Source organism: Vombatus ursinus, unplaced genomic scaffold (assembly GCF_900497805.2).
Source record: "Vombatus ursinus unplaced genomic scaffold, bare-nosed wombat genome assembly UNPS02014801.1, whole genome shotgun sequence".
Classification (NCBI taxonomy): domain Eukaryota; kingdom Metazoa; phylum Chordata; class Mammalia; order Diprotodontia; family Vombatidae; genus Vombatus; species Vombatus ursinus.
Genome location: NW_020954579.1, coordinates 8,058,707 through 8,082,910, shown reverse-complemented (window position 1 = coordinate 8,082,910; position 24,204 = coordinate 8,058,707). Strand labels below are relative to the sequence as shown.

Here is a 24,204-nt window from a genome sequence, read left to right as displayed (position 1 = left end):
CATTTCAACAAGGTTGTTTTTGTGTAAAGAGCTACAATGGCTTATAGGGAGGGCAGCTTTCTTGGATCAAACCATCTTTCTTCAGGCGCCAGGCTCAATGTTCTTGATGCCAGCTCTGGCTTTCAGAGACATGAATTAGTCTGTTAACATTGCCAATCCAGGGCCTTTCATTGTTCATAGGGTTCCTTCAAAAGTGGCCTTCCTATTGGAACAGTGACTTACTTCTCAAAAGTGCCCATGCTCTTCCAAGAAGTGACCCTCCTGGGCAGAGATCCTATACTACTGGCAATCTGTCTGAATTCTAATCCAAAAGTTCCTTTGAAGCACAATGCAGGCATGAGTTGTGCTCAGGTAGTACAAAAAGCCAAGGCCTCAGACTCTACCCAGACTTGTTCCTAGATGAACTCTGGTAAATCAACCAACTCACTCTGTGTATTTTGGTAAACCAGAGAATATATCATCAACCCTTGAGGACTGGGATTAAAAAAAAAAAGTTTTGTGGTATATATGCTTTCCCAACAAAGCAGTTATAAAAAAGCTCTTCATGTCACTTCCCTGCTCAAGAACCCAGAGAAGCACCTGTGGTCAACTGTATCCAACCTAAACTCCTCTTCCAGGCACTTAAGATTCCTTAAGAAGTGGTACAACTCTGACATCTCCTCTCATTACTTTACAGTATCTACTCCCCTTCCCCCCACCCCATTTCCATTTTCTCGTGTTGAACTATTAGCTAATCATGGACCCTTTATATTTTTGCTTATTTGTTTCTGAAACTTGAAATGTTCTGGTGTTTCTTTTTACCAACTTAAGCACAAAACCTGATGATTTACAATAGGCTAGCCCTTTCTCTTATGAGCTCATGGGCTGCTCTAATCCTCAAAAACCCTACTAACCTTCTTTGTTTCCCTAGGCCTGACCAGCTGTTTAAGAACCTTTGAAGCAAGTCAGCCTCTCCAAGGGGTGTTGTATAGAATCTGTGGAGGAGAAAGATGAAGAGCAGAAGAGGAACTATGAATCTGTTGCTGCAGTACTTGGTAATGGAACCAACAAACTCTCCCCAAAATCAAAATTAATCAAAAGGCTTTAAATTTTAAAAAGGGAGGGAGTGGGTAAGGAGACCCCCTTATATACATCACCTAAATTAGATAAGGGGAGAAGGGAATAAGTATTTATATAGTGCTTACTATGTGCCAAGCACTGTACTAAGAACTTTACAGATATTATCTTATTTGATATCTAGGTACTATAAAGAGTAGCCACAAAGGAAGAAAAGCAGCGGAGACACCTAGAAATTCATAAGAGAAAAAAATTCAAGAAAGAAGCCAGTAGTAAAAACCATGGCATTTAATGACCATATACATGCCCAAAGTTTTGGCAACAAACTAGAGGTCAGAACACGTGGCAGATACATATGATTTGGGAAAAATCCTCAACTATGGCTCTGGATGGTTATAACTTATTTAAAAACAAAACAAAATAAAACCCAAAACACAGGACAGGTAAGAGCGGTGAGTTGCGTTGTAAGTTAAAGCCATGTGAAGAATCCAGGAAGCAGTGGGGAGAAGCATGACAGAAAATATTTCAGTGAAGGTCAAAGAAGAGAAAAACAGAAGTAATTTTGTCATTGGAGCACATACTACTACAGACCACCTGGACAGAAAGAGAAATAGATGAGTCTGGGAAAGAGAACAAAATGTTGGTACAGAGGCATGATATGGTAGTGATGGGGCAATTATCCAGACATCGGCTGAAGCACTCGTGTAAGTGTACTTGCGCTCTCGCGCTCTCTCTCTGACAAAAGCACGGCAGCTAATAACTTCTTGATTTGTCTTCTTGATGATTTCATCATTCAAAAAGTAGAGGAACCAACATGGGGAAATTCTATCCTAGATCTGATTCTCACTCTGGAGTGGAAGTTATGGAAATCCTAGAAGGAAGTAGCCATCCTGTTCTAGAATTTGTGATAGAGAAGAGCAAATCTGGGCAGAGTCTGATATGGAGCCTAGATTTTGGGAAAGCAGATTTCAAACTGTTCAGAGAAAAGAGAGGCAGGATTCCATGGACTAAAATGTTTCAGGGGAATTTAGCCCAGGAGGGATCAGAGATGCTTAAGAATGAAATTCTTTAGACACAAAAGGAAACAATCCCAATGAGAAGGAAAAATGGGCTATGTCTGAAGAGACTGATATGGCTGCACAGGAAACTCACCAACCAATTTAGATTTGAAAAGGAAACGCAGAATTCCAGAAAATGGAAGCAAAATCAGGTAACAGACGCTGAATGGAAGAATAGCAGCTGAGACATAGCACAGTCCTATAAAATAACGTCAGGAATGCTAGAGCTCAAAATGACATGACCAGTAGGGGAAAAAGCTATAATAGGAGAAAAAGGAAGGTCATGGAGGAGAAAAGGACCTTTGCTTGGGACAATAACTGACAACCAAGAGAAGAAAAGCTGCTCAATTCTTTTTGTTTTTTTTTTCTTCTTCTCTGCAGGAGAAAGACCCTTACACGGAAAATGACAGAACAAAAACAACCAACAGGAAGTTGATAGCTAAGATAAGTAAGGAGACTCTAAGAGAGCACATGGTTACTCTTGATAAATTCAAGTCACCTGGCCCAGGTGAATGACATCTTTGCATCCAGAAATAATTTGCAGATGTGGCTGCCATGCTACTATTGGTAATACATGAAAGATCACAGAAAATGAGAAAGGCACTTAAAGAGAGGCAAATGTCCCAATTTTCAAAAAAGGGAAAAGAACAAAGCCTGCAAAATATGGGTCAGTAAGCTTAACTTCAATTCCTGAGAAAATGAAAGAATGGATCATTACAGGTGAAGAAGTGATTACAAAGAGCCTCCCTGGCTTCATCAAGAACAGGTCATACCATACTGGACCTATGCCTTGTCACTGGACTCTGATGACTGGAGGAGAGAGCTAGGCTGATGACTCTGTGCAGCTCTGCCTCATTCAAATCAAATTCATGTGCATGTGAATACGTTTCCCTTGTGATGTCATTGGTCAGGACAGCTAAACTAGCAGATAAGGAGAATGCTGTGAATATAATTTACCTAGATTTTAGCAAAGCATTTGATAAAAGCACCTCGTGCTATTCTTATGGAGATGCAGAGATGTGGATTAGATAATACAATCATATGGATTTGAAACTGGTTGAATGTCCAGTCTCAAATTGTAATTGTTAGTGGTTCAATGTTAGCATGGCAAGAGACCCCAGGGAACTGTGTTTGACCCTTTTTAAACTTTTTTTTATAATGACTTGGATGAAGGCAAAGACTATAAATTCATCAGATTTGTAGAAGACATAAAGCTGGGAGAAATGGCCAAAACAACGGATAACAGAATTGAGAATCAACAGGACTGTGTCAAGGTGCAGCAGGGGACTGGAAAACCAGGGCAAATAAAAACAAGGACAGGCTGGATTTGGCCCTTTGATCATAGTTTGCTCACCTCTGGAATAGAGTATTGTGCTAAATTTAATAAGATGAAATTCAAAAGAGATTTATAAATGTAAAATCTTATACTTAAGGAGAAAAAAATCAGCTTCACAAGTGTAAGATGGAGAAGGTATGGTTTTAGACAGTAGCTGTTCTAACAAAGACTGGGAGACTTTAGTGGATTGTAAGCTCAATATGGGGCTACTAGGTGGCATAGTGGATAGAGTGCTGGGCCTGGAGTCAGGAAGACTGGAATCAAATCCAGCCTCAGACACTAGCTATGCGGCTCTGAGCAAATTACTTAACCCTGTTTGCCTCAGTTTCCTCATCTATAAAATGAGCTGGAGAAAGAAATGGCAAACCATTTCACTATCTTTGCCAAGAAAACCCCAAATGGGGTCACAAAGAGTTGGACATGAATGAAACTTAACAATATTAACAAAGCTCAATGTGTTAGCAGCATGATGTAGCAGTCCAAAAAAAAAATGAATGCAATAATGTGCTGCATTAAGATGGGACACATGGGCCTCCTGAAATAATAGAGGAAGGGACTATGGAGTCCCGTGATCATGCCTAGGAGACCCAGTTTGTCAAAGATCTCTTGAAAAAGTAAATCGAGAAGGATCTCTTGGGGCAGCTAGGTGGCATGGTGGATAGAGCTCCGGCCTTGGAGTCAGGATGACCTGAGTTTAAATTGGGCCTCAGATACTTGACACTTACTAGTTGTGCACTACTTAAGTGCAAGTCACTTAACCCTGACTGCCTCACCACCCCCCCAAAAAGCCATAGCCATATTTCAGCAGCCCAACCTAGGACTTATTCTTGATGCTGCCATGGCCCTGGCTACTGGACTGATGGCCTGGACTTCATGGGAAGCAGCCTGTGACCTTGGAATCCTCCAGGGATGACCCTGGTCAATACCTCCTAACCCTCCTCTAACCCTCCTGTGCCCCACCCCCATTAAAGTATGGCTGCAGGTATCTTTCTTTCTTTTTCTCCTTCTTTTTTTAATTTAAAGCTGAATGCAATGATCTAAGACAATTCCAAAAGACTCATGATGGAAAATGCTATCCACATGCAGAGAAAGAACTATGGAGTCTGAATGAAGATCAAAGAATACTATTTTCCTTTTTGTTGTTTTTTTTTGTTTGTTTTTTCTCTCTCATGGTTTTTCCCTTTTGTTCTGATTCTTCTTTCACAACAAGACTAATGTGGAAATTTGTTAAATATGATCACACATGTATAGCCTATATCAGATTGCATGCCATAGTGGGAAGAGGGAGAGTGGAAGGAGGGGGGAAGAATTTAGAATCCAAAATCGTATAAAAGCAAATGCTGAAAACAAAAAAAACTAATTAATTAAAAAATGTAAAGCTGGTTTTGAAAAAAGCAATCAATAAAAACCAGATGTGAAAATCAATACCTAACAGACTGCTCTCCGAAGTAACTCATACCAAGGGTAGAGTCATGGACTGCTCTAGTAGTAGACAGGCCCAGAGATCTCAAACTCAGGTAAACTGGGAACTTGGAAGGACAGCTTAGATCTAAAAACCTCAGCCCTGTGAAGGCCCCTCTCCTGAAGAGAACACTTAGGGTTCTGTTCCCTCCTCCCCCCAACTTGTCTTTTATCACTCAGGTCAGTGTCAATCATTTAGTTGATGAGACATTTCACTCAGAATGGTGGTAACTTGGGGTGGAAAAAAGGGAGACAGAGAGAAAAAGTATAAAGCTGCTACAGTGTGTCCACCATTTAAACACCAAAGACAGAGGTAAAACCCCTGGTGGGATCACAGCCTGTGTTGCTGGGCCTGGGAACCAGACTCCTACCCTGTAATGGAGTTTTATTTTGGCTACTGCCTTTGGCAGCCTAAACCTTACTTCCCTCCTGGATGGGGATGCTAAAGCATCCAATTAAGTTTATACTTTAAAAAAGCCCTAAGAAGCCTCTGCTGATTTTCTTCCCCCTCTGTCTCCTCAGCACTCATGTGCTCAGTCAGTACTTGCTTGTTAGACTGCTTCATACTTTTTTCTTGAGTGGTTTTATGTGGACATGATAGGTTTGGTCTCCTCTGCTCTAATGTCATCTCCTCCCCAGCAGCGATGAGCTGGTCTCTTTTTCTTCTGTATTCCTTCCCTTCACACTGCCTATTTGGCTCTGAGCAAGGGATCTCAGGGCTCTTGGACTACCAAGGGAAAGTTTATAAATTTGTATCAACTAAATACATGAAATTTTGTAAATTTATAAACTTACAAAGTCCAATTGATCTGGAATTAGCGTATTTTTTGACTAAACCAGGGGCCCCAGTATTTCCTTCAGAAGGCTGTCATGAAATTACCATAAGATTTCTCTAATTTTCTATCACAACAGAGAATTATCAAAAGCATGAAAAATGTAGGGTTCACTTCAGTCTGTGGCTTGAAAAATATAAAATTAGCTGTCAGGTTCAAAGCAAGCTATCAAGAGCTTAAGAAAAAGTCTGGGGGTGCCCTTCCATCACTACCAGACAGTGAATAGATAAGTCAGCCTATGAGGCAGACTGTATACTAAGTCAAGTACTAGACTTGGAGTCAGGGAAGCTAGGTCCAAATCCTCTCTGATACCAATTAAGCAGTGTGACGCATAGGAACAATAACTCCTAAGACTGAAAAATGACTGCTGGCATAGTTCTCCAGTCACTTAAAGTTATAAAAAGGCCAAAAGACAAGTACCTGATGTTCCTTGGTCTCAGTGGGCTCCCTCCTGCCATGCAAGTCAACTTAGCGAGGGCAGTTGTGTCCCACTAAACTACTGCTGTCCATTTGCTTAGTAGCCTTTCTGTAAAATGTTACAGATTGTTTACAACTGTTTCATTCTAATCCTGAGCCTGAACCATCAGACAGTCCTGAGTCAAATCTGCACCAATATTTTTGGCACAGCTGTCGGTGTTTGTATAAAATGATTCAGTGGCTGACTTCTTAGTTGACATGGGAGAATGATGATTAGACGGCTTGATAAGGACCCTGGAACCTTATGACCACTCTGTTTCTGGCCACATACTTAGAGTTCTCTCAATAAAGAGAAAAGAGATCCTCCTCAATGATGTGGTAGGATTAATCCATTGGGTGTCTAAGGAAGTTGACAGAGAAAGTAAAGGCAAGCCTTCCCTGGTTGTTGCTAACATCCCAAGAAAAGCTAGATCGTCAATATAAAGAAAATGAAAGCAAACCCTCCCTGTGCATTCAGCAACTAAAAATAGAGAAGAATGTGTTATGAGTTTTTAAGAACAATACTCTGAAGGCATAGAGGCAACTCATGAACCTAGTCAAAATTATTTGGGGGGAATCTGGGGAGAGGGAAGTTTAGTTGCTTGGGTTGAGACAGGCCCATATAAATGTTAAGCTGGTATCTATGATACACAAAATGTTGTCTGCTGCATTTAATAACTGTTATGATTGCAACCTCCAGGCCCACTAGCTATGTTAGGTGTAGGCCTTTCCTAAAGACTGTTAATTTGGGGACAGTCTAAAAACTGTGTTGAATGGACTGTTTTGGACTCTTCATATGGCATTTAGGAAGCTAACAGGAACTGTATTACATGGTCTTTGGTGAGACTCTAATGCAAGTTACAATGAGAAGCCCTTGAAAGGACAATTTTTGAGTCTCCCCAGAGAACTTTCCGTAATTGAAGATGTAGTCAAATACAATCAAGTTGATCTGAGGATAGTAAATAGTTAACTGGGTGTATGACAGATGATAATAAACTGACTTCTGGGACAACACAGAATCCACTGCTCCTCTTGATAGGGGTGGCTGCTTCAGAGAAGACTGGCCACTAAGCCAGGAGAAGGCACCCACTGATTATACCTTAAAAGGAGTACCCCTCCGCCCTTGTCCAATCTCGGTTTGCCAATTGTGCTGGGACACGGCAAGCCTCTTTGGGACTTCCCATAAAGATTTTGGAAGGGGGCCCCTCCACCCCATCAGCATACTGACAGCTCTCACATGGCAGCTAGAGCATATATAATGGCTTAGATTAGCATGAAACTGGACCTCCTATCTCTGGCTAGTTTTGATTTGTCTCTCCTTCCCTGAGCATAGGTGAGCAACAACAAGTATAGGTGAGATGGATGTTCATAGCCACAGTGTCAACCTTATGGGTTTGGGAAGTCAAGAATTCATGGTCCCCAAGGACTATGCCTCCCTTCTAATATACTCTTAGGGTGGACCTTAGGATGACCACTGACCAACAGGAGGAGCAAAAGCTGTGGTCCTCCCAAGTGGCTATCCCTGACTCATCAATGAGTTAAACTAACTAGGGGCAGAGGTGGCTTAATAGGGACCAGGAATTCTGAGGAGGTGCTTGGTTTTCTAACAACAGGGCAGTCAAACTGTCTACTGACTAGTTACAACTAACTAGTCAGCCCCTGTGGAAAAAGGCAGTCTTTCAGGAGAGGCCTCTGCAAGGAAAAAGATTTGGTATCTCCAAACCCCACCCCCCCGCCCCTTCCCAGGGCTCCTAGGGAAGGGGAGGTCCTACCCTGTGAGCTGGGGAACACTGAATGGCTGGTGCTATAGGTCAGGTTTTTTTTAATCAAATTAGACCAAGTTGTATACAAGAAGGTAAATTGTGCCTTAGCTACCTTACTGCATATGACCCCAGACCATAATAAGGACTGGTGATTATAATAGAAGAATCACTACCTGTGCTACAGCCCAAATGTTTCAGGTACTGCTCCTGCTAACTATCATCTTTTGACATAGGGAGATCTACTGTGAAATGAGCCTGACATCACCCTCACCACACAGACTGCACTCCTTCAAGGGGCTGTTTGATTTTTTTGTTGTGTTTCCTTTTCCTTTGTGTTTTTCCTTCTCCTCTAGTGCTCTGCCCAAATAGCCCTGAGGTCAGGGCTGTCTAGTAATAGCTCTAAGGTCATTTAAGTGGTAGAAGATTCCCTAGGAGACCGTTAGGACCAAGGAAGGGATTAGAAGGAGCAACATATATTAAGACTGAAAAGTCCTCATGAGGTAGGTTAGGCTAGTTTTCCCCTAAAAGGCAGCAAAACCATCCTCAAGACTGACCTGGCCCAGCAGACTAAGGCTCAAACCACTGACATAGTTCCCCATTGACATGTCTAAAGGGCACAGGGAACTGAAGATCCTCAGGCTTGATCACACAAGTTAACACAACTCCCCTGACCAGGCATGCCTCCATGGAGAGTTGAAGGCAGCTGTGTCCAACTGACTCAACATCATATTTTTTGCTGAATCATTCCTTCCTTGTACTGTCAAATAAACTTCTTTCGCAAAGTGTTATGTGGTCTATGTATGTCTCATTTCATTCCAATTCTGAGCCTGAATCACTAGAATAGACCAAAACAGTGACCATGGGCAAGCCATAAAATTAATTTGCTTTGAGGAAAAAGCTTAGCAGACCAAAAAGCCCTATATAAACATGAATTATATTTTATTACCACCTAAGCCCACTGGAGAACCAATGACTCAGAATCATGAGATTTTACCTGATCTTTGTGGTAACTATTTCATTCCTCACAGTGTAGCTTTTTGTCTCAGAATTAGATAGCTAAAGAGAGTTTGCTGATCCCTAACCTCTATAGGAAACTCAGGGAGGGATGAGAATTTCAGGAAGTACTAATGATGATGACAATCTTTAACTCACTTAAAGATTCCACAGGAAAAGTCCTATCTTTTCCTTTTTCCCTCTCTCCATTCTCCCCAATCTTATTTGCTCCCCTGGCCTTTAATGCAGGAAACTAAAGATTATGAGCTACAAAACTATGATAGCATAACAAAGAATAGAAATAACACTTGAAAAGACATGAGGTACCTAACCAATGAAGCAGAACTGTGTTCATAAAGAACTCAGATTGGTAAAGATGACAAAAGATGAAAAGATGAAGATGGTTTACACTGAAGGGACTAAGGGGAAAACGGGCATACTGATGAATTGCTGGTATGATGATAAATTGATCCAACCATTCTAGGAAACAATTTGCAATAAGAATAAAGGAGTTAGTAAACCATGCCTACTCTTTGATCTTGTGATAAACATCACTAGACTCCTCAAGGCAAGACAGGAAAGATCCTACATATGTAAAAACATTTATAGTAGCACTTTTTGTTGTAGCAAAGAATGGGAAAGAAAGTGGAAACCCATCAATTATGGGATAGCTGAACAAATTGGGGCACAGGAATATAATGGAATATAATTATGCGGTAAGAAATGATGAGTATGACAATTAAGACATTCCAAGAATCTGCAGGAAATGCTGTAGGGCCAAGGAAGCAGAAACAAGGGGATGATCACAATAATATAAAGGAAAAGAACCCCTGACTTCAGAATTTGATCAATGCAGCATCTAATCATAATTTCAGAGGACTAGAAAATGGAATGTGCCTCCCGGTACAGATGTGGTAGATTCTGGGTAGAACAGGCCTGCGTTTTACCAGCCATGGCCAATGTATTAACTAATTTTGCTTGGCCGTACTTGTTTACAAAGGAAAGCAGGTAATTTAATGGAAAGTGACAATGGAGCAAAAAAAAATCAATTAAATATTTTTAAAAAGAGGGAGAGAGGTGAGGAAAAGTAAATTTTCTGAGGAATAACACAGGAGTCAAGTAAATGGAAACTTTTTAACCTTATTCTTCTCCTTCCAGTTCTACAAGTGGCCAAATCATAAGACTTTGATCTGAAGCAAGAACAAGCAACCATCTCTTATCTTCTGAAAAGAGAAAAAGGGAGACTTACAAAAAGTTAAAGAAATAAGATATCATCTACCTAGTCACAAAAATCAATTCAATGTTAGGCAAGCCTCTGAGAAAAAGTTAAAAAAAAAAAGTAAAAAAAAAAAAAAGGTTTGACTCTTTGGCAGTAAAAAAGAAAATTACTACAGACATCCAGGAAACTTGTTTTCAAGTCTTCTAATGTAACTGGGAATACTTCAAACTTCTAAATAATTCTGGTTTTGGTGGAATAAATACCATCTAGTCACAACTCCCTAGTAATAGGGGCTAGGAAGGCCAGAAGATATTACCTAAGAAAATGCTATATGACTTCAATGTACTAGGTAGTCTGTATTATTAATAAATAGTCAGGCACTTATTTTATACTAGTAATAGAAGCAACAAACCGGAAAAGAACCTGCCTAGGGGTCACAAAGAGGCAGAGTTGGGATAATGACTCAGTTCAACAGAGTGTCTTAACTTTACATGGGGTATTTATACCGGTTAGCCCATTTAAAAAGCCTCCCTTAATCAGTGCTGAAGGCTTCTTGATTAATTACAGGACTGACAGGCAGTCATTTTGACCACTCTTCTACAAAATCCAACTTTATGTTCTGTTCATACTTTTGTTGTTGTTTGGTCTTCTCAGCTGTGCCCAACTCTTTGTGACATCTTTTTGGGGTTTTCTTGGCAAAGCTACTAGAGTGATTTGCCATTTCCTTTTCCAGCTTAGATGAAGAACTGAGGCAAACAGGGTTAAGTGACTTGCCCAGGTCATATAGACAGTGTCTGAGGCCAGATTTGAATTCAAGAAGATAAGTCTTCCTGATTCCAAGCCCAGTGCTCTATCCACTGGGCCACCTAGCTGTCCTCCACTCACACAGGATATCAAAAATACTTTTTTTTATTATGACAGACAAGTTTCCGTAAAACTTGTCCAAATGTCCAGAAGAAATACAAATAAATTATTTCAACATATCTTTTCCTGAAGATTTCAGGGCCTCTATCTGCAATTATATAGATTTTCATGATAACCCTAAAAGGGAAGTCAATGACTCTGCCTCCATTTAACAGATGGAGAAACCATAGCACACAGCAAAAAAAAAAACAATTGGTTCAAGACTATCTATGAGGTCAATGGTGACAGAAATAGGAATAAAATCCAGTTTCAGGTCAGTACTCTTTCCCCTAGACCCTATTGTGCCTCCCCATGTCAAGGTGAGTCAAGTGGACCATTTTAAAATTCCTAAATGAACAAACTCAGTGAAAACAGACTGGTAATGTTACATATATTAATTACAATATACCTCTTCATGCATTTCAGTGAATGGAGGATAATGCTGTGCTGTTCTAATCTCTCTTACTCCTTTAGGAAGAGATTTTCTCTCACCCCACTTCATTCCCACTCCCAATATTCTGTCCCAAGTAAAGGCTTCTTTGGTCATCTAAAGCCTTGCAGGAGGGCTCAGCTAGTAAGCCTTAACTGAGGAAATGGATAAGGAAGTGTGGGGCAAGGAGATCTGAAAAGCAGGCTGTGGCTACCTCAGTGCTGGTGATGACTGTGGCAACACACCTTCAGTTTCAGCTTTACACAGCCTCCACAGCCAACCCACTCACAACAAAGGAATTTCCTTTGGCTTAGTCACTTCACTCTTCGGTGGTGTGGGAATGCTGCACTGACAAAGCTTACTTACTGGCAACTAGGTGGATGGTAAATTTCTTTCTCCTGGTTCCAAAATTCTTCCTGAACAGTGGAGATCTCTTCTAGCACATGAATTGAAAAACACTGACCTGAGGTGGCTTTCCTAGGGACTACACATATCCACACTTAGGGCTATACAGGCAGCTCAGTCTGTACCTCCCAAAATAGAATGACAGAGGGAGGGGCAGAGGGTTAAACTTAACCTACCTGCCCCAGGTGGGATTTCACATGCTGGATTACTGCTTTCCTAATTCAATTAACCAGAGAAAAGTTCAATAAGAGGCAGTTGGAGAAGCTGCACATATATAAATATGATCACATCTCAATTGTTTGTGTTTGTTAAAAGAAGCATATATATAAATGGTATATTATTGGTATTTGGTGTTGCAATATAGCATATGACTTTTCCTACCTGCATTGTAAGCAAGCTCACCTGAGAATTATATTTTTGGTCAATACCATCTCTTGGAATGATGAGCTCCTTAAGTTGATGTGAAGCACTAATTCCTTTTCATCTGTCCCAAATGTTCCTGGCTAAGGGTGTCAGCTGCCTCCTTTTTGTATTTCAGGACCTGATGACCAAATCTGGGTCACCCTGGGCCAGACTATTTATTGCATCCCCTATCACATCTGATCTTCTATGGCTGAAGTCTCAATATTTTTCACACGGCAGTATTCCCAACCATCCAGTCATCTTTGGACTCATTGCTGGCTCCATGATATCTTTCTTGAAGTATGTTAAGCAGAAGTGTACATAGTAATACAGATAGGTATGGGTATACCATTCCTACTTAGGTTAGGCTGATTTTAGACTGATCTTGCAGTCAGTTAACACACACTAAAAATAAAAAGGAACTGGTTGGGTACTTTGCTAAGTGGTATATGGAAACCAGACTAGGATTAAAATTTGCCATTGGTAATCAAGTATTAGTACCCTTCTCTGCATACAGACACACATATATTCTGTTCTGTACAAACATATAGCTGTCCTTTGCAACTCTGTCTTCAGTGAAAATATACTACTTGGCTATTGAGGTTCTCAAGAACCTGGGCATCATTCTACTTATCCAACTTTATTTTGAACTATTCCTCAATATTACATAAGTAAAAGATATTTTTATTAAAAAATACTAATAACAATATTACTTATAATAATAGTAGCTAACATTTTTATAGTACTAGGCATTGCGTTAAGGCAGCACTTTACAATTATTATCTCATTTGATTTGTGAGGTAGAAGTTTTTATTACCCCCATTTAACAGCTGAGGAAACTAAAGCAAACAACTTGCCCAGGATTCCACAGCTATTAAGTATCTGCAGTTGAATCTGAACTCAGGTCTTGCTGACTCTGGGCTCAGAGCTCTATTCACTATGCCACCCAAGGCCACCAGACTCATATGGTTATAAGGAAATAGGGTGACCATGAAGAACACCACCTGTTCAGTAATGTTCCAAGTCCTCTCTGGTACAAGTAAGACAGATTCTGTGTTAAAGACAAAGGAAAGAAATACATACCAAGCTTAGGTACAGGCTGGGTGTCCCAAAACTGGTAACTACGCTTGCTGGCTTCCTCCATTGTTTTGGCAGGTCCTTGGCCTACTGAAAACAGCTCAATGGCTTTCTGTATTTCCTGGATTCTCTCCACTGGTAAAGAGTTCACCTAAGCAAGAAAAAGTTGGGGGAAGAGAAAACACAATGTACTACTGAGTCATGTTAACTCTATTAAGTACAGGGACTTAAAATTTTTGGCAAAAGAGTTCCCAGTGGCAGATGTTGTGGGATGACGGACTAAAGCACTGGTGGTAAGGTAAGGGCTGCAAGATTTTTTTACATTTTACATTTACATTTAAAAAGCCCTTCAAAGTACTTGATTTCAAACCTTATAGTGTGAAGTATAAAGCTTCTACTTTGACCCCAGGAAGGCTTCGGCTTAAATCCCAGCATTCCCCTTAGGGGCCTTGCAAAAAGAAACTGAAAGCAAAGCAGCAGCTCTCTCTAGAAAAGAGACAATGAACAATGTGGCTTCATCACATTTTATAGGGGCTCTTGGAATAGGTGTTTGAGACTCTCTAGCCTAAGCACTATTTCTAGATGAATAAATGAATCAATCAACAAGCATTTATTAAGTGCCCACTGTGTGTCAAGGGTACTGGGCCTGGTCAAGGGTACGAAGACAAAAACCAAACCATCCTTAGTCTATATATGCTATATCTATATAAGCTATATCTATATATCTATATCTATCTAAAATAAACACAAGGTAATTTTGGTGGGAAAGGCACTAGCAGCAGAGGAGAAGTCAGGAGAAGCCTCATGCAGAAGATGGTGCTAGAGCTGAATTTGGAAGGAAACTAGGGATTCTAAAGGATAAGGAAGGAATTTCCAGACCTGGGGATGAAGTCTAGGCAAAAGAAAGGAGATAAAAGATGGAATGTCACAATGAGAACAGCAAGGCCAATTTGGCTAGACTGCAGTGTGTGTGAAGATGAGTAATATATAAAAAGTTAAGAAAGGTGGGTTGAAGCCAGTTTGTGAAGGCCTTTATATACCAAACAGAGTACTTTGTATTTGGTCTCAGAGGTAATAGGGAGGCCCTGTGTTTTATTGAGTTAGAGAGGAACATGGCCAGATCTGTGCTTAGGAATATCACTATGACAACCATATGGAGGAAATACTGGAGAGAGTATATATATTTGAGGGACGGAAACCAATTAGGAGATTACTGCAGCAATCTAAGCAAGAAATGATGAGGGCCTGAACATTGGGTGCTGACCATTCGAGTAGAGAGAAGGGGAAAGATGTGAGAAACATTGTGGAAGTAGAATTAATAAGATATGGCAACTGATTAGGAATGGAGGGCGAGGTAGTACAAGGGGAAAAAGTCCTAGCTTCAGAGGCAGAAGACCTGGGTTAAAAAATTTCCTTCTGTCACTATTTATGTGACCATGGACAAGACACTTAACCTCTTTGTGTCTTTGTTTCCTCATCTGTAAAATGGAGAGAGAGGAGAACTGGATAGCTTTTAAGGTTCCTTGCAGCTCTGAATCTATAATCCTATGACTCTAAGGTTGTGAATCTAGGTACCTGAAGGATGGTGGCACCCTTAACAGAACAAAGGGAAACAGTGAGTCCAGGATGGATGGATGGAGTCAGAGATGGTTTCGTGATATCCAGCTTGAAATGTCTAATAGGGAGCCAATGATACGTGATGAGAGCTCAGGAGAGAGGCCAGGGCTAGCTGAGAGTCATCTTCAGTCCAGCTGTTTTTCAGTCATATCTGACTCTTCGTGACCCTTCTGGGGTTTTCTTGGCAGAAATACTGGAGTGGTTTGCCATTTCCTTCTCTAGTTCATTTTACAGATGAGGAAACTGAGGCAAACAGGGCTAAGTCACTTGTACAAGGTCATACAGCTAGTAAGTGCCTGAGGCCAGATTTGAACTCAGGAAGAAGAGTCCAGCACTCTATCCACTGAGACACCTAGCTGAGAGTCATCTACATAGAGACAGCAGGAACTGATGAGCTCAGTAAGAGAGCTAGTACAGAGCAAAAAGAGGGCATGTGAGGCAGCCCTGGCAGACACCCACAGTTAGGAGGTAGGCTATGGACGATGACTCAGCAAAGGAGACTGAGAAGGAGCAGATAGGTAGAAGCTAAGACACACCTAGAGAATTCAAGAACGAGAATTTAGAACAGGTCATCAGATTTGGCAATTAAGAGAACACTGGGGGCAGGTAGGTGGCGCAGTGGACAGAGCATCAGCCCTGGAGACAGGAGGACCTGAGTTCAAATCCGGCCTCAGACACATAACACTCACTAGCTGTGTGACTTTGGGCAAATCACTTAACCCCAATTGCCTCACCATGAGAACAAGGGCAACTTTGGAGAGAGAAATTTCAATTAAGGGATGAGTTTTTACAACTCCTCTTTTCTGAATAGTTGTCAGGGCCTAAAGTACATTGCTTTGATTACCTTTAATAATGACAAAGCACTGTCCTTTGAAAGTGAAGTTAATTTTGGAAATAGTGAAAAAGATCATTCAGGGGTCAAGATTTATAAATAAACTAGGCAATTACTGTTTGGAGTCCAAAATAAGGTGTACTGTAGTAGTAGGTAGTCAGATTTCCTTAGATGGCTCAAAAACTGACTCTGATATAGATTCCAACAGAACACCACACAAATGCTCTGAGTTTCAGCCTCTCAAGGTAACAGTAAACCACAGCACTCATTTAAATGAGTAACTTCTGACCTATCTGTTTACAAAAACTTTATTGTCCCAGCTTTATTGTCATAGCCAATGCTTCCATCAGTCTTGGGTTTGGAACTCTGGGAAGCAAGGATCACAATTATATAGTAACTATTCAATAGCATCTAGGATAGCATGATAAGCAATAATGCAATGAATAAGTAGTTTGTTTGATGATAGTGAGCAGACCCTGGAGCCTCAGGCTTGGGGATTTCTCTGATTAAAACAGAGAAATCAGTTTCCACCTAAATATTAACAGACACTACAGCACCATGGATTCCTACATAGGGTCTACTTCAGAGAATTTACAGGTACTAATGACAATTTCAAGAGATAGGTTTGGGAAAGTACAGGTATACAACTTTTATATCTTGAAGAGAAGCACAGATAAAGCACTAGACTTGAAATCAGAAGATGTGGGTTCAAATCTTGTCTAGGTTACTTTCTAACTGTGTGATCAGAGGTAAGTCATTTAACTGCTTAGAGCCTCACTTTCTCCCTGTACTACTTACGTCCCAGGGTGGTTGTGAGGGAAGTACTTTTCCAACCTCAAAAAGAGGGCTTTTTTTTTTTTAAAGCAAGTAGTGGAAAGAACCAATATTTCCCTTATAACACTCTTATCTGAGAAAAGCTCTGGGCCTTTGAGAATTAGATCTTTTACCTTCACAGGCTGGTCCTGGGCAGAATCCAATGTTTCATTGCTTTTCTCTTTCTTTTTTTTTTGCTTCTTTTTCTTCTTTTTGGTTCCACTGTCATTTGCTGGACTCAAACCACTGCAAGACAAAGCAAATATTAATGTGAGATTTAAGAAAAAAATAACCAGTTTGGGACCACACCGGCTCAAACAGAAAGCTCTGTTCTGCCAGACCTCTTTGTGCATACTACCAATGGCTCTCTGAAGCTAATGAAAAAATCTGGGTCCCAGACAGGGCATTTAGAGAAGGACATTGGGGAATATAGTTCTTCCTTATTACTCCAAAGGGGAGATGAAATGAACATCTCATTAATCTGGAGGGGGCTTTTCCACTCCTACTCCTAGTTCAGATGGTATGTTATTTTTTTTTTTCTTTAGGTTCCTATACTGGTGGGACTAAGTTTAAACAACAACTAATGACAAAGCCAGAAACTTCTGCCTCACCTGTCACTAACACCCCCTTAGATCACTCAATTAGACAGGATGACAGTCAAGTCACGGCACTCTCTTTAACCAGTAATGCTCTTCTCTGTTTATTCTGGCCTTCCCTTTCTCTTCCCCCACTGATCCATTAGGTTACGAGTTTCCCCAGCTGGACCTAATGCACAAAACAGCAATGGAAAGTGGGGGATGGGGAGGGGAGATTGAGAGAACAGCAGTTCAGCACTGTTGAGACTTGTACGGAGCACAAGTCTACAGCCAGGGCACAATGAAATCAAACATTCATGATGAAAATGGGCATGCAGATGGATGGTATGTGCAAAGCCCTAGATGTGCCAGGGAGGTGGTGACGTGGAAGAACCTGTGGGATATGAGAAATTTACAATCCAACAGAAGAGACAAGACACATTAAATACAAAAGAACAGAAGGAAAATATACCAAGGGCATACTGACACTGGTGGGAGGAACTAACTAGATGGAAAACCACATATGTGGAACAGTAAGGAGACCAGTTTGGCTGGAACATAAAGAATATGGGGGGAATAGTGTATAGTCAGCCTGGAAACCAGACTGAAAAGCACTTTAAAGGTTACACTGGAGAGCTTTTATTTTATTCTGGAGGCAACAGGGAACCAATGAAACTTCTTGAGCAGAGGAGTGACGTGGTCAAACCTGGCTTTTGAATAATTATCAATTTGGAAATACTTCTTAGACTGACTTCCCATGAAGAATTTTAGTCACACTCCTACCTAGCTTTTCTCTAAATTTTTTGATATCTACATTCTCAAATCTAAGGTATCTGCCTATTCACAGTTGGACTGGACACTTCCCCTCAAAGTTCTATTAAGTCCCTTCCTTGTTAGAATCGGATCCAGAATAGAATTTCTCCTTGTTGGTTCCTCCTCCTTTTGAAGGATGAAATTATCATTAAGGTGGTAAGAAATTACTACCTATCCTTGAAAATGCTATCGAAACAAAAAGAGCTGTTAAAATTTTTCAGATTAGCACTATATGTACGTGCAAAAAAAGTGGTACCAACTTAAACGTCTAACAAAGAGTGAAAGTTAAATTAATTGTGAGTAGAGGAATGTAATGGAATATTACAATGCAATTAAAACTCATAAGTGTTAGGAAAAACTTTTATGAAAGACCACAAAGCCAAAAACAAAAAAAAAAACCAACCCCAAAACCCAGAAATAAGAACAGAATACACACTAGCTGCAACTATATAACAGAAAAAGTAAATAAGAATGAACAAAGAATCCTAATATGAGCTTAGAAGGAATAAATAGTGTTGATTACTAAGTTTTAATATATCACACTTTGATATAAACTTTGAAAATTATCAGCTGCTCTGATCCTGGGACAGAGAATTCTCTAGCAGATCTTCTCTGATGTCTCAGTACGCGTAATTTCTTTCCTGAACTTCCATCTATTTCTTCTTTCTGTCTAGGCCGTCTGTAGTACATGCCAATGACAATCCAAACACTCTACCATGCTTACCCATTCTAATACACAGTTTTCATCATATAACAAAATCTTCTTAATAAGAATGCCATCCCATCCCCACCTATCCTGTTTCTTTTGAATGAGGTATATTCAAAGAGAACCATACTCTAGTCATGGGTTTTATCTCACTAAATCTTAGTTATCCTCCAGAAAGTTAAATTTGCCTTCTTGTTTTAGGATCTCTAGTTCATTTTACTTGTTACTCATACAGTGTGTTTGTATATAGGTATCTGAAGACTTGAGTTTTTATTGCTGGCTTCTTTCTTATGTTTTGTCTCTCATGAGCATATGGACCTTTATTTGCTGATGATTCAGAAACAACTTCCAATTATTTTATACATAGACAGAATGTGTGCTAAATCTTGTCACTTTCTCCTTCAAAATGTCTCTTACATTTGATGGTAGTCAACACTCTTAATCATATCAGTGTGACAGCCAGCTTCCTAGCTCATATCCTCAGCTACTTCCTGAATATCTAATTCAACTTCCATATCTCTACAGAATCTTCCTAAAATATTGCTTTTCAAGGTTAGAGATCCACAGTTTCATGTACAATTTCCCCCCTTCTCTGTTCCAATATGCATATGGAAAGGCCTATTTTGTGTTTAAATTCAGAATTCAAATTTTCTTTTATTAATTTTAAATTAATTAATTTATTTTTAGTTTTCAACATTCACTTCCATATGCCTTTTTTTTTTTGGTGAGGGCAACTGGGGTTAAGTGACTTGCCCAGGGTCACACAGCTAGTGAGTGTTATGTGTCTGAAGCTGGATTTGAACTTAGGTCCTCCTGACTCCAGGGCTCGTGCTCTATCCACCTAGCTGCCTCTTCCATAAACTTTTGAGTTTAAAATTTTCTCCCTCTCTCTCCCCCAACCCAAGACAGAGTGTAATCTGATACAGGCTCTACATACACAGTCCTAATTTTTTTTTTTTAAGGCAATTGGGGTTAAGTGACTTGCCCAGGGTCACACAGTTAGTAAATGTCAAATGTTTGGTTTGAGGCCAAATTTGAACTCAGGTCCTCCTGGCTTCAGGGCCAGTGCTCTATCCACTGTAACCTAGCTGCCCCATATATAGTCCTATTAAACATATTAAAATTTTCTTTTAAAAAATATCACTTTTATCACTTAAAATGCCTCCTTATTTCTCTCATCAAGTCCAAATCCTCTGCCTAACTTTCAAGATCCTCAGTAATGTGGTCCCACTCTATACATCCAACCTTATTCTGAATTATTCACTATTATCTCAACTCCACACATTGGTCCCTGTAATCCCTAAAAAGGCTTCTCATGCCTTTGGTCAGGTTATTCTTTCTACACCTTAAACATACACCACTTCTCCTACTTATCCAAACCCTACCTATCCTTTAAGGTCTTCAATAATTTTCACCTCCATAAAACATTATTGGACTTCTCTTCCCACAAAGGCTTCTGAATGTTTAATTTTTTACTCTCAACCTGCTTTCATTATTTATATGGAATAAAAAATCTTTAATCATACTATGAGGTTTTCAAGAATAGAGACCAAATAAAATATTCTATATAGCCCAGAGTATATTGTAAAGTGCTGCACACTCAGCCATCAATGCTTGATCAAAATAAGTACAAGAACTGGGATGAATCTCTATCATTCTAGGATTTAATTTGGGAATTGTTTTATTGATTGAATATCTCTGATATCAGCTTGTTAACTTACCATCTATCCCTCATGTAAAAGGGGAAGGGGGGACTGCAGCAAATCTCCACCCAGTTAGTGATCATAGGATGTACTCACTAAAGATTTAATGTATTAACAAGGTATTAACACACAAATAGCTTCTTTCATAGTATGAACACCTCTTTTATGGAATCAGAAGGAGGATAATGCAGACTACCTATCTGACCTTGGAGGAGACATTTAGTCTTCCTAGATTTTAGTTTTATCATCTATAAAATGAGGAAGTTGAATCAGATACTGAGGTTCCTTTGAGCTCAAGATCTATGATCCTATGAAAATCATTGGGTGAGCAAAATGGGACAGGGCTTTAAATAGCCAAGCCCTAGAGATAGATCTGCAGTTTGAGAATTCAAGGCATTCCAACCCCGTATCTGGCAGTGGAGGAAGAACCAAGCCCCTAAAAGGAAAGTGGGGAAGGGGGGAAAGAAAAGAAAGTAAAAGATTTCTTTCTCCCACCTCTATCACTAGCTCCAAGCTCCATTTGGAAGCAGAGCTACTTGACCAGGAGGAGACATCACACCTAACAGGAAGCTTTGTGAGGACTCCACTAGGAGAGTAAGAGCACCAAAGCCCTGAAGTTTTGTAGTTGTGTGTTGCCCTGGCCACATATGTTCCCTATATATACACCCACTGTACTCTTGACCTGAAGTGTTAGGAAGTACCCAGGTACTTCCATGGGCCCTGCTGTAGTAGCTGCTTTATGGGAATCCTATCCATGAGTGCCACTTTGGGGAATGGACCAGAGGAGGTAATATATTCTGCTCTGGAGAACAGAATATGTAAAAGAAGCTGAGGTATCTGAGCTTTTCACATTTTGAGATTCCACAGTAACAATTTACTAAAGTATCTCTTTAATTAAAACAAGATCAAACACAACAAAACAAACAGAGAGGTAGAATACAGTAGAAAGACTGCTGGATTTGGAGTAAGAAGATTCATGTGTGACTCTAACCCAGAACATTTCTTCCTTTCTCATTGAGTTCAGTTCCTGGATCACAGTCTCCCTCTTTACCTTAACATTTACCCTTACACTAGAGTATATGACATTCCCTCAAATATCCAACTCCTTAGTTCCTCCACCTACTTAATTTCCCTAACCTACTTATTCTGCCTCACCTACCCATTCTTGCTATGCCTTATTTGCCTTAAACCCATTCTTTGTCCTGATGGTGACCTAAAATCCGGCTCTCTCTCAGTACTTTCCCAGGCAACCATGGCCTATCTGGCTACACCGTCCTTTCCGATCTCAACCACTTAACTTTGAACCAGTAAACTGGTTCAAAGAATCAAAGAGCTGGAGAGTTAGAAGGGACCTCAGTGGCCAACTGGCACATAGTTCTTTATATAGTGTCTCCCCCATGGGAATGTGAGCTTCTTATTGGGGATGGACTGTGGTTTTGCCTTTCTCTGTACCTCTAGCTCTAAGCTTGGTGTCTCATGCGTAGTAAACACTTAAGGAATGTATATGAATGAATGACCCCTATAACATAACTGAGGGGTCTTCCAGTCTCTAAGATCTCTAAGGGGCACTCAGTATCTCTTTAGGGATTTTGGGGTAACTAATTGCCAGAAAGTTTTTCCTGACATCAAGCTTCAACTTGTTTCTTTGCAACTTCTACCTATTGCTCCTAGTTTGATTCTTAAAGAAATCTAATCCCTAGGGGCAGCTAGGTGGTGCAATGGATAGAGCACCGGCCCTGAAGTCAGGAGGACTTTAGTTCAAATTCGGCCTCAGACCAACACTTGACACTTACTAGCTGTGTGACCCTGGGCAGGTCACTTAACCCCAATTGTCTAAAAACTAAAAAAAAAAAAAAAAAAAAAATCTAATCCCTCCTCCACAAAAAAGAACCTCTCAAATACTGAAGGACAGCTACCATGTCTACCCCAAGTCTTCTCTTCTCCAGGCTAAACATGCCTAATTCCTTCAACTGATCCACAGACCTGTCATGGCCTCAAGGCTTTTTATCATCCTGGTTGCCTTCCTCTGGACAATCCAGTTTGTCAGTGCTCTATGTGGGGTTTCCAGAACTGAGCACAATAATACAGATAAGGGCAGAGTGGGATTATCATCTCTCAATTCCTGGAGGGTGTGTCCTTCTTGATGTAGGCCAAGATTGCATTTGCTTTTTTGGCTGCTACATGACACTGATGACTCATATTAAGACTGAAGTCCACTAAGATCCCCCTATCCTTTTCAGAAAACTGCTAACCACACCTCCATGTTATACTTGTGAAGCTGACTGTTCTTAAGTGCAAAGCTTTATGGTTTTTCCTATTGGATTTCATCTTAATAAATTTAGCAATGCTCTATGAGCAAACTATGGCCAGAAGGCCAGATCTGACCTGCCCTTGTTTTTGTTTACCCTTGTTTGCTGACCTGTTTCTCTTGCCTGTCAAGAGCTTGTAGGATTCTGACTCAGTAGTTAAGGGGGTTAGCTATCCTCCCCAGCCTAGTGTCATATGCAAGTCTGACAAAAGTACAATTTACATCTTTATCTAAGTCACTGAAAAAAATGTTAACCAATACTGGGACAAGCACAAATCACTGGGGTGTTCCACCGGAAACCTCCTGGCATACTATCAGTGAACCACCAACAACTATGATTTGAGTCTGGCCCTCCACTAGTGAATCCATCTGACTGTATGATCATCTAGTCCACATCCATCTTTACAAGCTTTGCTAAAATGTAGGTAAACCACATTCACAGCATTCTCTTCCATTAGCTTAGGGATCCTGTCAGAAAAGGATATCAGATGAATCTGGTATGACCTGTTCTTGATAAAGCCAAGGAAGCTCTTTAGAATAGCTACTTTCTTTTATGGCTATTAGGCAGCCATCTTTTAAATGATCCATTCTAGTATTTTCCCAGGAATTGCCCATGATCTTTCAAATCTCATTGACAGTGGTTCAGCGATAATATGTTCCAGTTCTTTTGGGACCTAAGGATATATGTACTTCATCTGAGCCAGGAATTTGAATTCATCAAGGTCAGCTAGGTGCTCCCTTACTATCTCCCTGCTTACTTGTATCTATCATGATGCTCACCATTAGAAATCCTTGTCGTGCCATTTCCCGTTCAATTATACACTACCCTGTATTTCTAATCCCTTGTTCCCTTGTCCTATCACCACACACACACCTTGACAACACCAATTACGAATTGTACCTATCATTCATCTCCTGCACTCCTACTCACATACTACAGAATGGTGTACCATACTGGATCATTATTTAACTTCAAAGAGGTCTTCACTTTAAGGTAATCCTTTTGTTCTTCCTCCCTAATTCTCTGTTTTACTCTTAACTGAGACAGTTGCAAACTTCTTATCTCCACTAGCCTCCCTCACCTTCACTCCCCCAACCCTCTCAACTGAAGGCCTCGACTCATAATGTAGTTAGAAAACAGAGCCATTTATTGTGTGCTCCCCCTTGCCCTTTCTCTTTACCTCACTGTCCTTTGATATCAGTCCCCCACTCTCTAGGCCACCCCTCTACATGTCTCTGATCTTATCCCCTCTTAATTCCTCCAGTGGCTCACTGCCATACCCCACTAATCTTCAATCTCTCCCTATCTACTGGCTCCTCCCTACTGCTGACATGGGTTTACAGATGACTTATACATCCAGCCCCATTCTCTCTCCTGAGCTCCAGTTCAGCATCAGCAGCTACCTTTTAGACTTTCCCATCTGGAAGTTCTACAGACACCTCAA

General features: G+C 40.4%; 1 protein-coding gene across 1 annotated transcript in view; it reads right to left on the bottom strand.

The window, feature by feature from the left end:
• The window catches only part of NMT1 (N-myristoyltransferase 1), a 55,684-nt gene that overhangs the window by 14,381 nt on the left and 17,099 nt on the right, over positions 1-24,204 (bottom strand). Inside the window, exons 2-3 of the mRNA XM_027872886.1 lie at positions 16,789-16,900; positions 13,399-13,543 (exon numbers count right to left, since the gene is read on the bottom strand). Coding sequence (XP_027728687.1) covers positions 13,399-13,543; positions 16,789-16,900 — 257 coding nt within the window. The remainder of the gene's footprint in view (positions 1-13,398; positions 13,544-16,788; positions 16,901-24,204) is intronic.